General features: G+C 38.7%; 2 protein-coding genes across 2 annotated transcripts in view; both read left to right on the top strand.

The window, feature by feature from the left end:
- Positions 1-5,951, top strand: part of LOC119775702 (meiosis inhibitor protein 1) — a 146,711-nt gene extending 140,760 nt beyond the window's left edge. Inside the window, exons 32-33 of the mRNA XM_038273769.1 lie at positions 5,198-5,263; positions 5,850-5,951. Of these exons, the coding sequence (XP_038129697.1) occupies positions 5,198-5,263; positions 5,850-5,951 (168 nt within the window). The remainder of the gene's footprint in view (positions 1-5,197; positions 5,264-5,849) is intronic.
- LOC119775686 (coiled-coil domain-containing protein 134-like) lies at positions 5,008-19,345 on the top strand. Its single transcript, XM_038273746.1, has 7 exons — positions 5,008-5,263; positions 13,811-13,935; positions 14,059-14,180; positions 16,010-16,094; positions 16,179-16,360; positions 16,958-17,029; positions 18,561-19,345. Exons 2-7 carry the CDS (start codon positions 13,839-13,841, stop codon positions 18,684-18,686), a joined length of 684 nt encoding a protein of 227 aa, XP_038129674.1. The 5' UTR covers positions 5,008-5,263; positions 13,811-13,838; the 3' UTR covers positions 18,687-19,345.
- Positions 19,346-19,422: the final 77 nt, after the last annotated feature.

The raw sequence follows: 19,422 nt of genomic DNA, 5'->3' as shown, positions 1-19,422 counted from the left end.
TCATGCTTTGTGTGTATAATTCATGACTTTCACTTTGTGAAATGAATCTGAATGTTTAACTTAATCAAGATCTATAATAGTGTGTTGAAACATCTAAATATAGATACACTAAAGCAAGCTGATGATTTGCTTTTACCTCTTTAATAAGTTATAACAATGTAAATATGAGTCATTATGTAGAAAGCTGTACTTTGTTTAAATGTTTGTTACATTATTCACACGCAAATGGTCGTATTGATCTTTAACTGGCGTCTTCAGACATTTTGGAGATGTTTCCCTCTGCATGTCTCAGTTCTATCTGATAACAGGCTAATCCGTCATTTTTCCCTTTACTTTATTTTAATTTCTGAATCTCTTTCCTGTGTTCTCTGCCTCTGCTCCTCTTCGCACCTGGTTTGTGTAACAGCAGCTTGGTGAACTGTGATGAAGGTTTGTATTTGAGCTCCTGTTGAAGAAAAGAAAATGCAGATCTGACATTGACTGTGCAGAGGGGAAGGTCTCTATTGCCGAAAAGAACAGATGTTAGTGTCGCTCCTGAGAGAGCAAGAAATGTCATTGTTGAACAAAAATGTCCTTGGTGACAGATTTCTAAAACATTTCTTGTATTATTTTTTTTTCTGGTGGTGGGTTGTTTCGGTGTTAGAGGAAAAATAAAATGTTCACTTTACCATGAAACCTCCACTGCTGTTGTTTATGACTGACTAATAAGACACCTTTTTTCCCTTAAACGTCATCCTCTTGAACTGTGCACATCTACTGTGCCTCATAAAACTATTCATGACTCTTCTTGCTGAGAAAGAAGATTGGCGTGTATATAAAGGGCCTTGAAAAGTATTAACACCCCTCCAACTTCCCAGCTAAGGATGGATATTATGGACGTATTATTTTTATCTAAATATTGCTTCTCTCTCTACTAATGAACAGTAATTGATTCAACCATCACATCACAACTGGAATGTATTTTACTGGATTTGTGACAAATCAATTCAGTTTATGATCCACTTTTTACTTTATTAATTAAACCTGAAGGGAAATTATATATTGTTGTAACCTATTATATGGATTTTTTATCAACAGGTTGTAGATGCTTATGGCTTTCAGCAGGAAGGAGAAGCATCTAAAAAAGAAGCTGTTGACAATCTGATGAAGAGGATGCTCAAGATTTCATTTTATGAAAAAATATTGTTTTTAAAAGCATCCGCAGTTGTTCTAAAGCAGTAACTTTTTACCCACCTATTAACATAATTCTCGATGTATTAAAGTATTTTCCTGGGCAATATACAGCATTTGGTCCTGCTGCCCTTTTCAAAAGATCAGCCATGTAGTAATGAGAGGGTCGGATCCGTTGCTGAACAAGTCATGACCTACAGCGCCGCTTTACAAAAGTCTGAGCTCCTATTATACACCAGAGCTAAGCTAAATGTTGTTGTTAGGCAACAGATATAACACAGACCCGATCATACATATTCATGGTTCTCTGATGTAGGATTTAATCTAGAGGGGTGAATGTTTCCATGCATTTACCACCAACTCCAGAAATTCTCACTCTGCTGGTCCAAAGAGGTCTATTAGATTCTAAAACATGGAGGAAGAAGGTGTCAATATGTGACCATGTTGAAAGGGTGAGGTGACAAAGTAAAAAGGAATGGTGAGAGTAACGGTCCCTGTGGTGCTCCTACACTGCTGACTACCTGATTGGACAATTAACCCCTCTGTTTGTCAGGTTGTCTTTGATCAGGGCAATTGTAGAGGCTTCCACCTCAGTCTTTTTGCATTTCTGACTAAGTAAATCAGGCTGAACTGTGTCAAATGCAGGATTATTGATTCAGTGCCATGCAAAGTAATTTATACCAGTGAAACAGATGGAAATCCGTTTACTTTTTGAAAAATGTGGTTATGCAGATGGGCAGAAGAAAGACTGATCACATGTAAACTAAACTAGAAGTGGCAATAATAAAAACAAGGCATCTGTACGTGGTCTGACTATTTACAGAAAAGAGAACAAAACCATAACTTAACTAAAACTACCAGAGATCTTAAAAAGAGAAACCTGGCATGATAGAACCTGCTCTAATATAAAATAAAGAAAAATGACTAAAGCATAAACTAAATGAAAAATGAACTAATACAGCAAGACCCAAATGGGTAAACTAAAGGCTAAGGAAATACTAAAACTACCAATTCTTAGAGATAAAAGCTATTGAGGAAAAAAAAAACTTAAAAGGAAAACGTAAATTAAAGCACAAAATTTTATGCTAACATAAAACAAAAGTAATAAAAAAAAAAAATGGACTTTGACTTGACCATTACAACATGAATATGCTTTTACTGAACCATCCTCTCTCACGTCTGGCTGTTTTTATTATTATTATTATTTTGTTCAAAGTGTTTTTACCTCTTAAAAGATTTTCTCCAAGGATTGCTCATCCATCCAGCTTCTCATCAACTCTGCATCAACCTCCCCACATCATGACTCTACCACCACCAAATGATGATTAAAAAAAACATTTCAAGTTAAAACCCAAATATAGAAAAACACAAAAAATGTTTCAACCATTCAGATGTTGTAGGAACATTTCTTATCAATAGCCAAGACAAAGGGCAGAAGTGCTGTAGACATGTTACAAAGCCCTGCTTTCTGCGATAAGGGAAAAATACAGAGCGTTGAAGGTGGTTAGAAATCCTTATAAGTAAATTAAAATTATTAGATATGGCAATATATCTTTGTATATTAGGTTCTAACACAATAATATATATAATCCAATATAAGGCTAAGGGCTGAAATGTGTAAAGTATGTGTGGTTCAAAGTTATATTAGGAAAAGGTTTCTCAAGACATTCCCCTCAAAAACAGGGTTGTTTACCACATTCACACAATGTTGTAATATTGCAACAATTACAAAACAAGCTCTAGAAAAAATGCAGGGCATATTTTTCTCAATAACTACATATTTACACGTTGTAGACACTGTAATAAACACAGAAAAAAATATATGAAGCCTTTTACCTACTTCAATCAGATAAATCCAGTCCAGTAAATCGAGGGGATGATGCTCAAGCAAAAATCTGGAGGTTGTGTGACTTCTTTACCTGAGGGCAGGCCTCGTATACAAATGTAGGACCAATAATATTGTGAGACCAAACAACAGGACCCAATAAGTATGTTAATGCAGTTGATTGCATTTGCCAAAATGTCCAATTATTTCCTCCCATTTCTATTTGATCAGTCTCCAGACAATTATCCCTGGCTGGCTTTTTTTTTTTATGTTTCACATAAAACAGATGAATTTATTCAGTTTATTGTATACGATTTTTTGCAGAGTAAAGCCGAATAAAATCAGAAGCATATAAAGAACAATTTTAAAATGGTGGCCAGGCAATAACCAATGTAAACTGAGGGGTGGTCAATAGTGGATAGGCACCAGAACCTCAGGGTCAATCTACACTGTTCCAACAGGTAAATTAACAAGCAAAGCATCCATATTTTGTAAATAAATACAAACTTTACTTTCCTACAGCCTTTGCTAACAAATAGACGCATATATTTAAACATCTGTGCTTTCTAAATAAAAGGTATAGTGGATAAAATTCTTTCAGTTTTGAGATCTGGGGTGTATATCTTTTCCATCGTCATTACTTACCTACTTGTATCAATAAACATTCTGCATAAAATTGATATTTACATGTTCTAATATCTACATAAATTGGTTATTTGATAATTAAAATTGTTATTTATCTATGATTTCACTGAAGGTTCCCAGATGATGTGCAGAGACACATTTTTTCTTCACCCCATGTAAAACAAAATCTAGTTCTGAAAAGAGAATGAAATCTGTATTTATCATCTTTGATGTTAGTATATTGATGTGTATAATCAACTACAAAAAATTTAAATGTTTTGAATATTCCACTTGAGTATATTATTAATGCCACCATCTGTATTAAGCTGGGCATACACTACGATTTTTTTCAATTGTTGCACGCAGCTACTGCTCACACCGTATGACTTAACCCTGCGGTTTAGTCGTACGTTGTAAGTTTAAAGTTCACGATTTATGTTCAGCTTTCAAGCGATCTACCTGCTCACACTGTACGACTAAAAACAACGTCGGACTCAGCTCCGCAGTGAGATGGAGCTGCTCTGACTCGTCTATCTGGAAGCCAAACAAATAGAAGAGGAATATTAAGCTCCCTAGAGATAAACGCGCTGCCTTGCCAATCTGTTCAATTTTTTGCTGAAACCCCTAAAAAGAAAAGGCGATGACTTATTTGGAAAAAAGACATGGCTGAGCAAACGTGGCTACTACGGTCTGTCAATTACGGAAGGAACTCCATTTCACTCATTGCATCCCTGCCATGCTGCTTTGTTTACAGAAGAATCCTTGTTTGCGCACTGAGTGATTTGCCCACGACGGTCGGTTTTCTCCTGACCTCGCGATTTCTGATCAGGAGGTGGTCGTGTGAGGCTGATCACCCCTCGTAACCCCCTGTACACTACATGACGTACAATCAGGCTGAAAGTCGGCCCGATCGAAACATTCACGCGCAACTGGAAAATCGCACAGTGTACGCCTGGATTTAGAGGAGAGAAAAAAAAATGGTGGCCATGGCCACCCTTGGCCCCCATCTAGCTCCACCCCTGAATAAAATACACTGCACACAGGTGTTTGTTTGCTGAAAATTTCTAATATTCTATACAAATGCACCTGTAAATTTCTGTTTGTTAATCATATAAAATATAATACTAAAAAAGTTTGTGGGGTGTAAATAGTTCCAGCGAGTTACTTGAATCTAAGTGGCAAAGTAACTTGAAAACAGTCGGAACAAAGTGCAGCAGGTTTTATGCTGACTTGAACTACCGTAGCAGTTCTGTACTTTAAATGTTTTCCCCTTATTTATTTTTATTTAATAATTTAACTCGTTTGAAAAAAAAGGAGGGGGGAACTAGGAGCCTCTGCCGGTGCGTCTGTGTAAGTCCGCCGTGTGGAAACCACCTCCTCCTCCTCCTCGCGCTCAGCGCCCGCCTGCTGTCATTCGTCCAAGTCAAGCCAGCCGGTGCGATCGTGGCGCTGGTGGAGTGGAGCGTCGAGCGCCGCATGTAAATGAACCGCCTCCACTTCTGTCACCTGAGGATCGAGCGGACCGCACGTCCCGTCTTCCTCCGTGACTCTTTTGACGTTTTGAGCGAATGTGAACAGATTAAACTGCTCCGCCGTGGATCCAAACGCTGCCCGCTAATCGCTGCTGTGCTTCGCTACAACACGGTGAGTAAACCTCTAACGTCCGGAGTCTGACGAGCTATTTCTGATAGAAATGGATCACTTTTATTTTTTCCTAATCTGCAAATCTGTTCCTAAAATTCAAAACTCCTGAATATTTGCTGTTATAGTTGCACGAAACCCAGGTCACAAAGGGGACTATCATTAATTAAGCAGTCTTAATTAATGGTCCGCGTGACACTGTTTATTAACACATGATCATTACGCATGTCCATGGATTTGCCTTTGCGTGATTGATGGCAGAGATGAGGCGTTTCGGATGCCATAGAGAGAGAAAGATGAAGTGTCAGTCCTTGAACCTGAAGCCTGGCACAGCAGGCGTGCTGCCTGAGGGAAACTGGGATCTTCTCCTGCTGCACATCCAGCTGTCTGTCTGATGAGCATCTTGCTTTTTCCATCCTCCCCAGAGCTGCAGCCACCTTAAGGGTCAGATGGATCTTACAGCATACCTCTGTGATGTACCAAAATGCATATGTTGGATATTGTGCAGCCTTTCCATTAAACTGAAGCATGTTTGCAGGCTGATTGTGCTTAATTCACAAAGCAGGACTCTTGAATCTCCTAACTTCAGCCTTTCAGCCCTTGGAAGTTTTTGTTGGCAGAGAAGAAAACCTACAGCCTGGAGATTTATGTGGGTTTACATGACTTCAGCAAAGCTCTGGGCTCCCTGTAGGGTTTCCACGCGGACAGAACACCCTGCCAACTTCAGAGCAAATCTAAAACAAGCTCACCTGGATGCTGAACAACAGATTAGCTGCAAGGAAATAATCTAATCCTGGATGCAGTGCATGAATATGGAAGATTCGAACTGCACCCAGTTAACAGCAGCAGCTGTCCTGTCTGTTCATGGAGGTCAGGCTCACATTTCAGACTGAAGACTTAAAATGAATCACCTTCAAGAAGCAATTCAAGTCTAACATCCACAGTGTGTGGTTCATCAAAAATCTTCATTTTTGATCTGGGCAGATCCAGTAACCCCACCAATAGATATTCTGATGACTTGGCCATCATAAAACTATCATCCTGTGTAATTAGAGTTTCCTGCTAACAGCTAATGGCTGCATTTATACTCTTTCTGTGCTGCCCGTGCCGCATTAGAAATGATTGACGTTGCTTTAATGTCCTGCTTACACTTCTTATTAATGTCGGACTAATTTGTCGTCGCACTGATGGACTGACAGGTTTTTGACACACATTACCAAGGTTCCCACACGGTTTCAACAAGTGCGACGAAGTATGAAGCTTTGTTTCCCATTTTCTAAATGGGTTTTTTATGTAAAAGCATAAAAAAAGGAGAGTTGTCAGTGTTTCATACAATGAAATTGGACTTTTAAATTAAACAAAGTCTTTTTAGACTGATTTTTGGGTCATTATAAAAAGAGAACTGCTCTACTTGCTGTGATAAACCTGGATGTTTGTTTTTACTTTATAAGCTGACTATACTTTTGAAAAATATTTTTTTCACAGTCATGATATTTGGGTGTAATCTATAACAAGATTCCCTTGTTCAACAGTGGATGATCGTAGCTTTAATCAGCTAGAAGCATCGCTGTCTTAAATTAGATAATTGGCATAACATTTAGCTATATTAAAGCAGACATGTCCAAAGTCTGTCCTTTAGGGCCGCTGTCCTGCACGTTTCAGCGGTTTCTCTGCTTCAACACAGCTGATTCTAATGATTGCAGTCCAGCAAAAGCCTGTTAATCAGCTATGAATGGAAATCAGCTGTGTTGAAGTAGGAAACGTCTAGAAACTGCAGGGCAGCGGCCCTCGACAATGAACTTTGGACATGCCTGTTAAAATAATTAGATATTAAAACCGTTTCAAAAGCTAAAATGTTCATATCTAAAACAAACAAAAAAATTAAACAAATCAAAACAATGAGATAATAAAACTATTAACAGATTGATTGATTGACTTTATTGATTTCACAATGAAAATATTTACTCATTATTTCAGCTCAAATAGTCAAAGGTGAAGAATGTGCCAAAGAAAGAAAAATATTCATGGAATATATAAAACATATACACACTTATGACGGCTTTTTTTCATTCTTATAGCAGGATTATTATACAGTTATTGCACAGGGTATTTACATGAGTATTTATATAGATGGATATTTATTTCAAAAATAAAGTAACAGGTTATTGCACAGAGTATTTAATAGTTATTGTATTTAATAACTATTTAATACCCTGTGCAATAACCTGTTGCACAGGTTTAATCTCACACATTTATATTGAATACCAACACATGGAGGACATCCAAATAATCCTGGATTTAATGTCAAATTAAGCTGCTATCAGTAGTTGAAAATCTTATGTTACGATTACAACTGAGTAATATAATATTAGATAATGTAGTTCACAAGCAAACATTGAACAATTTTATGTTTTCAAATGATTTGATAACAATAATTACTGTAAAAACAGAGTGAGCTTTGTTGTTACTCCAATGAAAGTATCTTGATATATATATATAATTTTAACAAACAAATCTATTATGGTGAAAAAAAGCATAAATGTAGTCAAATTCATGGCAAAATCTGATTCGGAAATAATTCAATATCCTATTATTGAGTGATGAGTTAATAAGGTAATGAAACTCTGCTCAGCATATAGAGGTAGGAGATACGAATCAATTCGAAGGGCAAAAAATAAACCTGTGATCTAATATGAAGATAATGAAATAACCCAGCTGTTATCTCTGCTTCCTTCACAGAAAGATCGATATCACTGCTTTTCATGATGATTGAATTAAAGCTTTACACCAAAAGGAGCTCGTTATCTGGAAATAATGAGATTTTAAACCTTCATCAAAGCAAGAATTTAGAAATTTGTTCCTTTATAATGAGAGAACAAATTAAATGTATCTGTTTAAAAAATATGGCTATAAAAAATGAAGATGATCGACATCATGAAGAGAAAATGAATCATTACCATAAAACTATTATTACAGAACAGTGAGTCTATTTAATTACCTAAACAAACTTTTATCATTACTAAAAGTATCCTGACCTTGTCTGGATATAATGAGGCAATATAATTACAATTAAAAGCAAACAAGGTTTATCATAGCATGAGATAATGACATCATTACACTGAATAAAACAAAAGTTACATTTTTGTATATTCAAATACGTCATTATTTATAGATAATTATTTAATGAAGACGTTATGAGCATAAGAAAAAAAAACCCTCCTTGACCCGTTATCATGAACAGCTTGAGGTCTTTTGATCCTTAGATAATATTTATGGAGCTTAAGATGCTGTCAGCTAATTAATGAGAACTTTTTTCTGAAGACATTTGTTTAAAAAAAAGCAGAATTTTAGCGTAAAATTCGAGTTTTGAACTGGTGACTAAGTAGAGATGCACCAATATGGAAAATCTAGGCTGATTTCCAACATTAATAATGCCGTTTCAACACTTTGTAACGCTGTGAGAAAATAATCCCTGACTCTCCTTCCATGTAACGCCCACCATCCTGCACTTCATCAATATCACTGTCACATGAAACACGAACGGCAGCTAGATGACAGTGAACGGTGTAAAGGTTGACCTGCTGAAAAACTGGCTGCTCTGCATGTTTCATACCTCTGAGCCACAGTCTTTCCACTGACTGATGATCAGGAGCTAAAGAGGGTTTCAAGTCTTTTGATGCTGAAAGCTGATGGATAGTAAAACCTCATCTGTCCTAAATTATGACAGAAAATCACACCAAACATTTTTACTTTCAATTGTCTTAATAGTGACTTAAAGTGTAGCTCACCCCACATAAAAACCCCGCCCCCCAAAAAAAATTAGAAGAGAGAAGTAGAACGGCTAGCCTAGCTGTTTTAAAGTACGGAGAATAACTCTGGTAATTAAATCACCGACAGTCATATCCAAATGTCCGTGGCCTTAACGCTTGGTTTGTATTCGACGCACTGAACTGTCCACATTTCCTAATTATTGTAACTTGGCGCAAACGGCGCCCATACTGCTGCATTCAGAATGAACGAGATGCAGACTTATCGCACACAAATATTTCATTACTTTAAGAACAGAAAGCAGGAAAACAGAGAAAGGAGCAATAAATGTGCGCTATAAAGTTGGATATAAAATACTTGGTTTTTTTAATCGATCTTTGCATGAAACACTATTCAGTTGTTAAGAAACATTTTCAAAGGGGAACTCGGCTGCTTTTGGTGTGTGCGAAGCGTTTCTTCTCTCTTGCTCTCCTTCCACTGGTTTCGAGGCTTACATCCTCCTGTGTTTTTCGAGAATACCGTACCAGTGAGAGCATTTAAACATAAACTCCTGCAGCGCCCGTTTAGGCTCCCATGCCGTCCACAGCTAGCCTGGGTGCCATTCCGAACTTAGTTCCGCCCACAAGGTTTGAGGTCGGGAAATTTGGTCTGGCATTGCTCCATAGTAGCGCGAGTATTATCGCCAACTCTCTGGCGATCCAATCAAATTGTCAGGGCGGGCTTTATACGATGATGGACAGATGATCAACAGTAACGTAATCAACCACGTGACCAAAGCGCGCATGGGTGACAACAATAATGGCTGCCGCTGGAGAGTTTAGGTGAGTAGATTCTGCTATTAGGTCTGTTCTAGAAGATATCGACAGCAAATTGATTTTAAAAGAGGAACAGAGAAACGCGATCAAGGCTCATCTTCTTATTCTAGGCGTGAAACTGCACGCTTTGATTTTTGTTGACAACAACTATGCCTCGCTTAACATACGTCACGCACTCCGTTGCTCTTATTGGTTGTAGGTCTATCCAATTGAGTGCAGAGGCATTTTTTTTTCCTTGTTAATTCGAAACACGCCCCATAATCACAGCTCTATGGAGCAGTATCAGACTCATATTCTGACTAGAATTGAGTAGGACTACGTCAGGCTAGTCCACAGCACCCAAAATGCAACTCTTTTTATCAGTTGAAGCAGCTGACTTTAAGGAGCTGATTTAGAAAAAGCACGAAGCCAGTGCTGCAGAGACAGAGAAGACCCGTTATTCAGGCATCTCAATTATTAATATACAAATGTAGGGTTATGATGATGGAAGCCAGCGTTAGTGTTATAGTCATGTAGCAGTATTTGAACCAATAGGGGCTGCAGAAGCGGCTTTCTTACCATTTGGGGCAGCACTGAGACGGCTTTAAGCCAACTATTTCAGAGCTAATAAAATTAGAATAGCACCCCATAGATCCAGTTAAAAAAAAAAAGAAAAAAAAAAGGTTGATTTTTGGGTGAGTTACACTTTAAATGTGAAATCCAATAGTTGTTTAAGAAAAAAGTGTTGAAACTCATGTAGGATGTCATCCAGGGGGCCAAGGCTGCCGTCCTGAAATATTGAAGCTTTCTTTTAGCTCTGAGCTCATCTAAAGGAGCAGTTCTTAAAAAGTTTGGAGGTTGTCCAAAATGTGCTTTCTTCAGAAACTCCTCTTTCTGCTGACTGAAGTAAAAAACCTACTCTGCTCTTTTATCTTCAGGTAAAACAATATGACCACAGAGACCCCAGGAATGCAGAAATGGCTGCTAAAAATGAAACTCTCATACTCGCATGTCTAGAAATTGAAATGGTGAGACCTTGTTGTGAGTTGGATTCTCTGAGCGGCTGTCAGGGTGTATCAGGAGCCCCCGCTTAAACAGACGGGGGCTGTGGAAGTGATTACTGTTTGTCTGTGTTACTGGCACATTGAAGAAGGACACTGAGGGGTTTTTTTTTTCATCGGACTCTGATGAGACTCTCAGGGGGAATCGCTCAGTCTGAATTAACATCCAGACCAGCAGACATTTGCTCACTTAGTAGTTCTTCAGATTTAAGAAAAGGCTCCCGAGCTTGCAGAGATTAACTCAGTTAGAGCAGAAATCAAGTCTCTGTTGCTCATTATGTTCTTCCGCTGATCCATGTTGCACTTGCTCTCCTCCCTGTGTCTTAGTAGAGGAGGATAAAATATTCACCAGGAAAGCTGTTGTTTTCCCGGAGGGGCTCTCCTCCCCGCTGCCACCCTCCACCCCTCTGTACTCTCATACTCCTTCCCTCGCCCTGCTTCCCTTCATTCAACCTTTCCAAGCCCTCCCTATCCTCCCTGCGGTCTCATGCCATGAAGGCCCCTGCTAAATTATGCATGGATTATATGAATTATATCCTGTAGTTTTTCATCAGCATTGTTCAGTCCTCCTCCAGCTTGCAGCTAATGGTATCTAAAAATGGGCTTTGAGAGATTTTTCATTTATTAGTTTCTATATTTAGCCCTTCTTCTCACTTTTATCTGTCCCCTTTTAAATGTTGGGAAAAAAAAGCTCCAGAGGCAGAAAAAAAAGGAGCTGCAACCAAATGAAAAATGTTATAGACCCTTGTTTTCATCAGAGATTTGAGGCGAGAGCAGAGAAGGAGTCTGCTGCAGGGATTGTTAAAGTTCCTAAGGGGAATAAGCAAGTGCCAGACATCAGATGTGTTTTAAAAGGAACATAAGGGGCCCGTTTATAAACTCGGGGCCACCCTCTGTTGCTCCATATTGCCCGTTTATCCCCTGTGTGTCTTTCTATTACATACTTTACAAGTATCAGAGGAGTCAGGGCTGGGCCAACTGCTTTGGGGAAAGGAAAGTCAGACCCTTGTCCATTTCAGGGAAATTTCCACAATATAAACCACTTATTGGATGATTTAATATCTTTACAGAGACGCTGATAGGACTCAGCTAACCCTTCTGTGGGTGGTTGTTACCTGGGAGGTTTTGCAATGCTTTGACAATACGGGAGAGGTTGGTGTTTGCTTAGCTTTAATCTGCCTTGGCCAATGGATGCAGGAGAAGAGAAGCTGCGTTTCTTGTTTTTTCTCTCCAGATAAAAAAAAAAAAATTGTCTTCTTGGTCTTCTGCATATACTTTGGTCTTTACACAAATTATAGTAGAAGTTGTCTGAATAAACCTGTTTATGAAAGAAAAACAATAGATTCCAGTCTTAATTTACAAGTAGAAGTGGGGAGAAGCTTATTATCTTTTTCTTAATCCATTTATATTCTATTTCATTAACTCCTCCATAAAAACATAAATTTCTCCCCTTAATGACTCTGGCACAATGGCAGGATTAAAGGATATTGGCAAATGTCGTCAATCTGGGAAGATTTATTAGGCCGTTTTTAACCGATCTGAAGTCCTTCATGCTGCAGTTGGAACAATTACAATAAGAAACCATCTAAGATGGTCCCTAACCAGGAGATTCACATCATGTTCAGACCCTGCAAAAGACCCAGAAGATTCGCTAAGATGCCTGAGTTAGCAGGTTGGATGTTACAGCTCAGTAAAGTCCTGTTGGGAAAAAGACTAAAATTATTTGTTTTGAAGTGGGAACAAGAGAAAGCCTCACATCTCCTAAAAGAAAACAGCAGCACCGATTGTTTTGCTTCTGCATTAACCACTTTGAGTCCTCTGTGAGTTCATCATCGTAACATCAATCCAGTGTTTGAAGTTTGAACTTATTTCAGTCGTGCATCTAATGGGTGAAGAATGGACCTAAAAAATCCAGTGGTTTGTGGGTTTAAACATGCTGCAGAGACGGGAATGATGCAAATTCCAGAACACAGGAGGGAAAAAAAACAAAAAAAACAGGCAGATCACAGAAAATGTAACAAAGATGTATAAAGACGCTAACGTGACGTCCATTCAAAAACGCGGCTGTAATCTTTTACAATGCTATCAAACATCAGTGTATCTACCGTACTCTGATAATATCAGCCTGTTTGTCTTTTTTTTCCCCTTTTTATTTCTTAAGAATTTGTTTTTTAAGGTTTGCATCATTCCATTCGCTGCAATTCCTCCTCAGGAAAACAAATATGAGTAATCATGTTTAAGTTTTCACAAACAGCATCTCATTGTGGTTTAACCTGTGTCCGTCAAATAATAAGTGTTTGTTTACAGACCAGATCAGAGTGCCGTGGATTTATAAAACCCTAGACCTGTTTCTTTAGGTGTTGATTTAGCTGACTAAGCACAAAAGTTTAAAACTCTAAATAAATATTTTTCTTAAAATAAGTGCACTTTTTTCTTGTATTGAGGAGGGAAGTGAGACACTTTGCCAATGGAACAAGACAATTTACATTTAAAATAAGATTGCATTGTCTTATTTCACGTCTATATTATCTAATTATAATATTTCAAGTGTAAAAATACCCATTCCATTGGCAAAACATCTTCGTAGATAAACATCATTTACCTACTGAAATTCATAGTAAATACTCACAATCTAAGACAGTTTTACTTATTCCTAGATTATTTGTACAGGGAGTCGTATCTTGGCTGTCACTGTTTCCATGTTCTATAGTTGTGACGGTTGAGAAAAGGTTCAATAGAGAAAAAAATCTTTCAGTTAAACTGGAAAAACATCAGAGGATATGACTTGAGGCTTGGCTTTAAGAAACCAGTTCTGCTGTGGTTTCAACTGGCATCACTGGTTGTGTGACTTAAGGTGAGGCCCTTATGCTAAAAGTACTGAAACAAACCCAGATGATATTTGTTTTAACAGCTCCTTGTGTTCACAGCGTGCCTCTCTGCTACCCCCTGGTGACCATGTGGAGCGTGGTGATCCTGGCCCTGACCTCCGTGGCCCTCAGCTCGGCGGACTCTGACACGCAGAGACTCCGACACGACTCCAACTTGGAGATCTGTATCCTTTTGATGTGGGTGCACTGAGCTGCAGCGCGCTGTTGTCACAGCTCTGTCTGCAATAGGGATGAGAACCTATGAATCTGCATGTTGTTTGTGATTCTCCCTGACCTCCCCTTGTCAGACAAGCGGCTGTTTGAGACGAAGAGGAAAGATCAGCTGAACGCCCTGAAGAATCTGGTGGAGCTGAACGACATCAACCAGCAGTACAAGATCATAGACATCATGCTCAAGGGGCTTTTCAAGGTAGGGCGTCTGTGTTTTCCTCTCACGTCCGGGAGCAGACGGGGCTTGTGGCTTTCGAAAAACACTTTTCCAGGCGTTCAAATTTCATGTGCTTCTAGTAATGTGAAAAATAAGGATGTTGGTATCTCGGTAGAGCACCAAATGTTCTCCAGACAATACAAACATTATGGATTCCTTCATTTGAATGGTAATTCTGAGTCCTCGCAGCACATTTACTCACTTCTTACTCCTGGAGCTTTGATTTGCAAGTCTGCATCCTTTTTCCCAGAAGACGGTTATCTATGCATCCGCACGCCGCACAAGGACACGCAGTGCAAGCAACCTTCAGCGGCAGAAAAACATTGTCAGCACTTTCGCACTACTCCATGTTAGCGTGATGGAGTGCTCCACTGTTGCCGGTCGGGGGATAGAAAGTGTCATGCAGAAATATCAGAAAGGAGGGAGAATTAGCATTAGATCAAAGCAGCACTGGGCTCTCTGTACGCCCGGCACAGATGTTTTTAGTCTTTACCGCCGTTATGCATAATTTGGAAAGTGATAGACTTTTTTTTTTTTTTTCCTTCATATTGTTTAGCAAATAAAAAGCTAATAAGTGGGCCTTAAATTCATGCTGAGTCAATACCCTTTAGATCTGTTTATCAGACTGACTTTATTGCCCATTTTTTCTTTTCAAAACAACAGAAACTCTTAATATAGCGCATCTTCTACAGCTGGATGCTGCAATCATGTTTTACTACAGAGATGATATGCAGATAATTGGTAGGACTGGACAATCAATCACTTTTGCAATTTTCAAATCCCAGAGACTTTCGATTTCTTCGGTCACATTTCTCCAGCTCTGGTGGCGGTAATACGCTTAAGGTGGCTTTGCTGCCACAGAAGGGAAGTGACATTTGCAGCTAACATGGTGAACCTGAAGTTAGCTTTTTTATCTGCAACAGTTAAGCTGTGAGAAACTGGATGAGAGAGCATTTGGCGCAATAAACGAAACCCTACAGTCAAACATGCTTTTAATTCAAGTGGAGGAAACTGAATTAAAATTAATAAATTAAAAACTGTTTGTTTAAAGCAAATCCATTCATTATCGTAACATTCACCAATACCTCTTTCCCACTGGCCGAAAAACCCGTTTAAACCCGGGAACAGTCGGCTTTTAGTGGTAGTGGAAACAGCTCACTGATGCATGTCTAAACGGGTCAAACGACTCGGCGAGCGACCCGTGTTAAAATCGCCTCGGCTCTGATTGGCATGGTGTGGGAACACCAGACCTGGGTTGACCTGTTAAATTAAGTGACATCTTTGAACCGAAGTACAGACGTCAACACATCGCGCCAGTCGCTTCTGATCTAACAAGCTGAAAAAACTCTTTTTACATCTGATAAACATGGTGCAACACTGGTAAAACGCACGCACGCTCACTCAGCGTGATGCCTTCATCAGACACGAGGTGGTATGGGACAGTGGACATGCAGCTTGCCAGGAGGGGGTCAGATTTGGTTTTTCAGTCAAATGGGCTAAGAGCCAAAAGCTGATTGTTAGCTGCTAAACCCAGTTTTCAAAAACCCGGGTTTTAGATGCGGAAGCAGCTCAACATGGAAGCATTTTTCCTTATATCTGATGAGCAAATTCTCCCACCTGAGCTGTGGATCTCTGCAGCTCCTCCTGAGTAAAGCCTGGGTTTCTAGACTGTTGCTCCTCCTTTCTATGTCTGACTAAATCAAGCTGTGCAACATTACAAAAGCTTGAGCTGCTCTTTAAACGTTAAACGTCTCACACCTTCGCTAACCAGACATCTTCACCGCTCAGACCTTTTTTTGTCTTCTCTGAAGGTGTTGGAGGATTCCCGACAAATCCTGGTCGCAGCCAACATGCGTCCCAATGATCCCTTCCCTCTGGACGATAAGATCAAAGAAGGTACAACTCACTTTTTTCTCCATTTCTATCCGTTAGTCTCTACATCCTTCATTTTTTTATGCCTACATGTCATCATCACTACAGCTTACTCGCATGTGGTGGAGAACACGGCGTTTTTCGGCGACGTGGCGCTTCGCTTCCCACGCATCGTCCACCACTACTACGACCGCAACTCCGACTGGGGAGGCCTGCTGCGCTGGGGGCTGAATTTCTGCAACCAGACGGGAGTCTTCACAGGAGGAGCCCATCAGCATGTCCTCACACTCGTAAGACCACACAGTTCTGACATGTAGCGTACCTGTCAAAAACAAGTTTCCACAACATTTGCAAACAGCTTTAGTTCTAAGAGACTCTAGGAGAAAAATCTGACAGAAAACTGGGAACTGATCTTTTTATTAGTTTATCTCTATATGTAATTTTATTTTTGCTTATCTGGTTTAATTGTGGGACGTAATGATGTACAGTTTCGCTACAGACCAGTTCTTAGTAGTCCATGTGGCTCTGCAGGGGGATGGAAATTAATCCAACACCTCTGTCACTATAAAAACTGGTTATATTCCTATATTTCTCAATGATGCAAAGAGGACAAGCCTTTGAAGTAGAAATGAGCAACACTGATGAAACAGTTCCCTCCTTTTTTATGTTAATTAACTTAACTATCAGGATTATCCTGCAACTTTAAATCTACCAAGAGGATTACAGAGCAGATTAATTCAGAGTCTAAGCTGCAGTTTGCACCCTGAAGGTGTTGGTTCAACCCTCAGTGCTGCAGTAGTAATCCCACATTTAGTCTCTTTAAAAAAAGAAAGTGTTTCATCTCCTGATTCTCCTGCATGGTCTTGTCTTTTCTGCTCCTCTCTCAGATGTCACAGGAGCTGGGAATAACGGAGAAATCCCCGGACTTTATAAATCCATACCGCACAGAGAGAGACGACGTGAGTATTAGGCAACCTTCCCACCATCTTTTTTCTTTTTTTGTTCTATATTGCTTTTTGACTTTTTGGTATATTTCAGTTTGATTTTGACTTTCTAATGGGATGTTGGTCATTTCTGATCATTGTATTCTGAAATGTTTTGCACCAGTCATAAACAATTCAGCTTCTAATCTCTGATATTAGGCTACTGTGTACACTTATCTCAGTTTAAAAAAAAAAAATCCTGTGCAAATATTGCAATATTACGTCAGTATTTTATTTCCTAATAATTCTGGGTTGTCCCTAAAGTTCTGCAGGTTCTTCAGCCTTTTTAGTGTCGTTCAGAGCTAAAGTGGGAGCATTTTGACTAATGCTGTCTTTTCACCAGATTTATTTCAGTTTTTTTGTTTCGTTTGGAGATTCCCACTGAGAGAAGCAGGAACACTAATTATTTTTAATTTTATGATGTAAATCATAAATCAATTTGAGAATGGAAATGCAGGAGATCATCCTGCTGGTTTGAACCCAGCTCTGTCCATTTCTGTTGGTCTCTTTACAACAGCCTGTGCCTCAGAGCAACTGTGGCTACAATGCAGCTTGACTGAATATAAAACGGTTTAAGTCACAGTTTAATACCCAGTAGTACCTTTTCGAGGCTTCTTGGTGAGACTTTATCTGAGTATTATCATTCTTACCAATTTAAACAGCGTGTTGAACCCTTATTAAGGAAGTTCTAGTGAAACTATCAAGAAAACAAATCATGCAGCTTTTAGAATGTCAATGGTGAGATCATTTGGGCTCATTTGTGTAAACAAAAACAAAAAAAAGCTATATTCCAGTGTAAACATTTATTTTAATCTGCTACCAATCAAAACGTGACGTTCACAAAACCTCAAACTAATCTTCCTAATTTTTAATTGAATTTTTGAATAACTTTGGTCATGTTGAGTCAAATGCCATCAAATTTGGCAAGGTTTTGGTTTCTGAGTGAATTTGAAAATTTGTTTTTAAATTAAACTGAACAATTAATGTACCTTCTGCATGTTTCTGTCTTATTTGAAAGTCCTGTTTCTAATCCAATACTATTTTTTCACTTCAGAAAGTAAAACAAATCCAAACATTTATTCAAATATTTCTATGTTTGTTGATGTGTGTGTGTGTGTGTATGTGTGTGTATATATATATATATATATATATATATATATATATATATATATATATATATATATATCTTTTTACTATATAATTCACTTAAAATATTACTGTAGTTTCAAAAACGAAGACTAGACTCATAAGAACAATTAGGACCTTATTATTTATACATTTTTATATTGTTTTTTATTTGTATTTCTAACAACAGGCTTTAGTTCCTGTATCTGACAATTAAAAACCATCATAAATTTTGATGGACTATGGACCATGGACCTTTCAGGGCCAAAATGAATTGTGGTTTTTATTTGAACAAAACTATAAAATGTATACTGAAAAATATTTTATAATGGAAGGTAAAGGACAGTATTTCAATCCTATTCTCTTGTCTCGTGTCCCTCAGGTTCTTCACACAGCTGAAGCCTTCCAGAAGATCCTAAGGGAGGAGGAGAAGAGGAGGAGGAAGGAGGAGAAAAGGAAAGAAATCCGGAAAGGTCCCCGCATCTCCCGCTCTCGCTCTGAGCTATAGCGCTACTCACCAGTGAGGAGCAGGAGAAAAGGAGTGGAAGAACCAGGGGGAGTTTGCACAGGTCCACATGGAGTGGCCTGACATGTAGACTGAGATGACGGTGAAGGAAACAAAAGCTGCCGTCTGTTGTACAAAAACGAAGGTGCTGTGAGGAAAAGAACAGATGAGCCCTCAATGTGACCGGATGAGGTGGTTAGTCAGGTTCTGATCGAGGCTTGAACTGCTGTCCACCAGCAGGGATTTCTAATTGGAGAATCTTATTTGTTTTACAAGATCTTTCTGGGGGAAAAAAAAAGAAAGCTGGTTTCAATTTTAGAGGCGACAGATTTATCCCCCCGGTAAAGATATGAAATAAATCAACCTTTTTTTCTTTATTTCAAATTTATTATGACCATGAACTCTGAGGGTCACAGATCCTCTGTCATACTTGTCTGCAGGAATATTTTTTTGTTTCATGCAAAAACCTGCTTTCAGTCTTTGCTGCTGTGAAGATACACCTCAGTTTGACTTGACCAAAGCACCACATCCTAAAAAGGACTTAAAAAATGTAGTTTTTCCTAGTATTGCCTCTAAACAACTGGTTTACAAGCAGAAAGTCACAGATTCAAAGTCCCTTAAAACTCTGAATGCTTTAAAAATTAAAGAACAAATTTAAAAAATAAATAAAATTTTGTTTAAGGGATTGTTAAGGCAGCTGCTTTATTTGGTTAACATTTGATTTGATTTTTTCCCCTCT

Source organism: Cyprinodon tularosa, unplaced genomic scaffold, assembly GCF_016077235.1.
Source record: "Cyprinodon tularosa strain WSP-4 unplaced genomic scaffold, ASM1607723v1 ctg89, whole genome shotgun sequence".
NCBI classification, from domain to species: Eukaryota; Metazoa; Chordata; class Actinopteri; order Cyprinodontiformes; family Cyprinodontidae; genus Cyprinodon; species Cyprinodon tularosa.
The sequence above is the reverse complement of the archived record's forward strand: the minus strand, read 5'-3'. Positions and strand labels throughout refer to the sequence as shown.

What these genes read in the sequence shown, in the direction of transcription:
- LOC119775686 (XM_038273746.1), top strand. Translation starts at nt 13,839, where the DNA reads ATGTGGAGCGTGGTGATCCTGGCCCTGACCTCCGTGGCCCTCAGCTCG. An exon ending in GGACGATAAGATCAAAGAAG is followed by an intron (nt 16,095 to 16,178) that starts GTACAACTCACT and finishes TCATCACTACAG; the next exon opens with CTTACTCGCATGTGGTGGAG. An exon ending in ACCGCACAGAGAGAGACGAC is followed by an intron (nt 17,030 to 18,560) that starts GTGAGTATTAGG and finishes CGTGTCCCTCAG; the next exon opens with GTTCTTCACACAGCTGAAGC.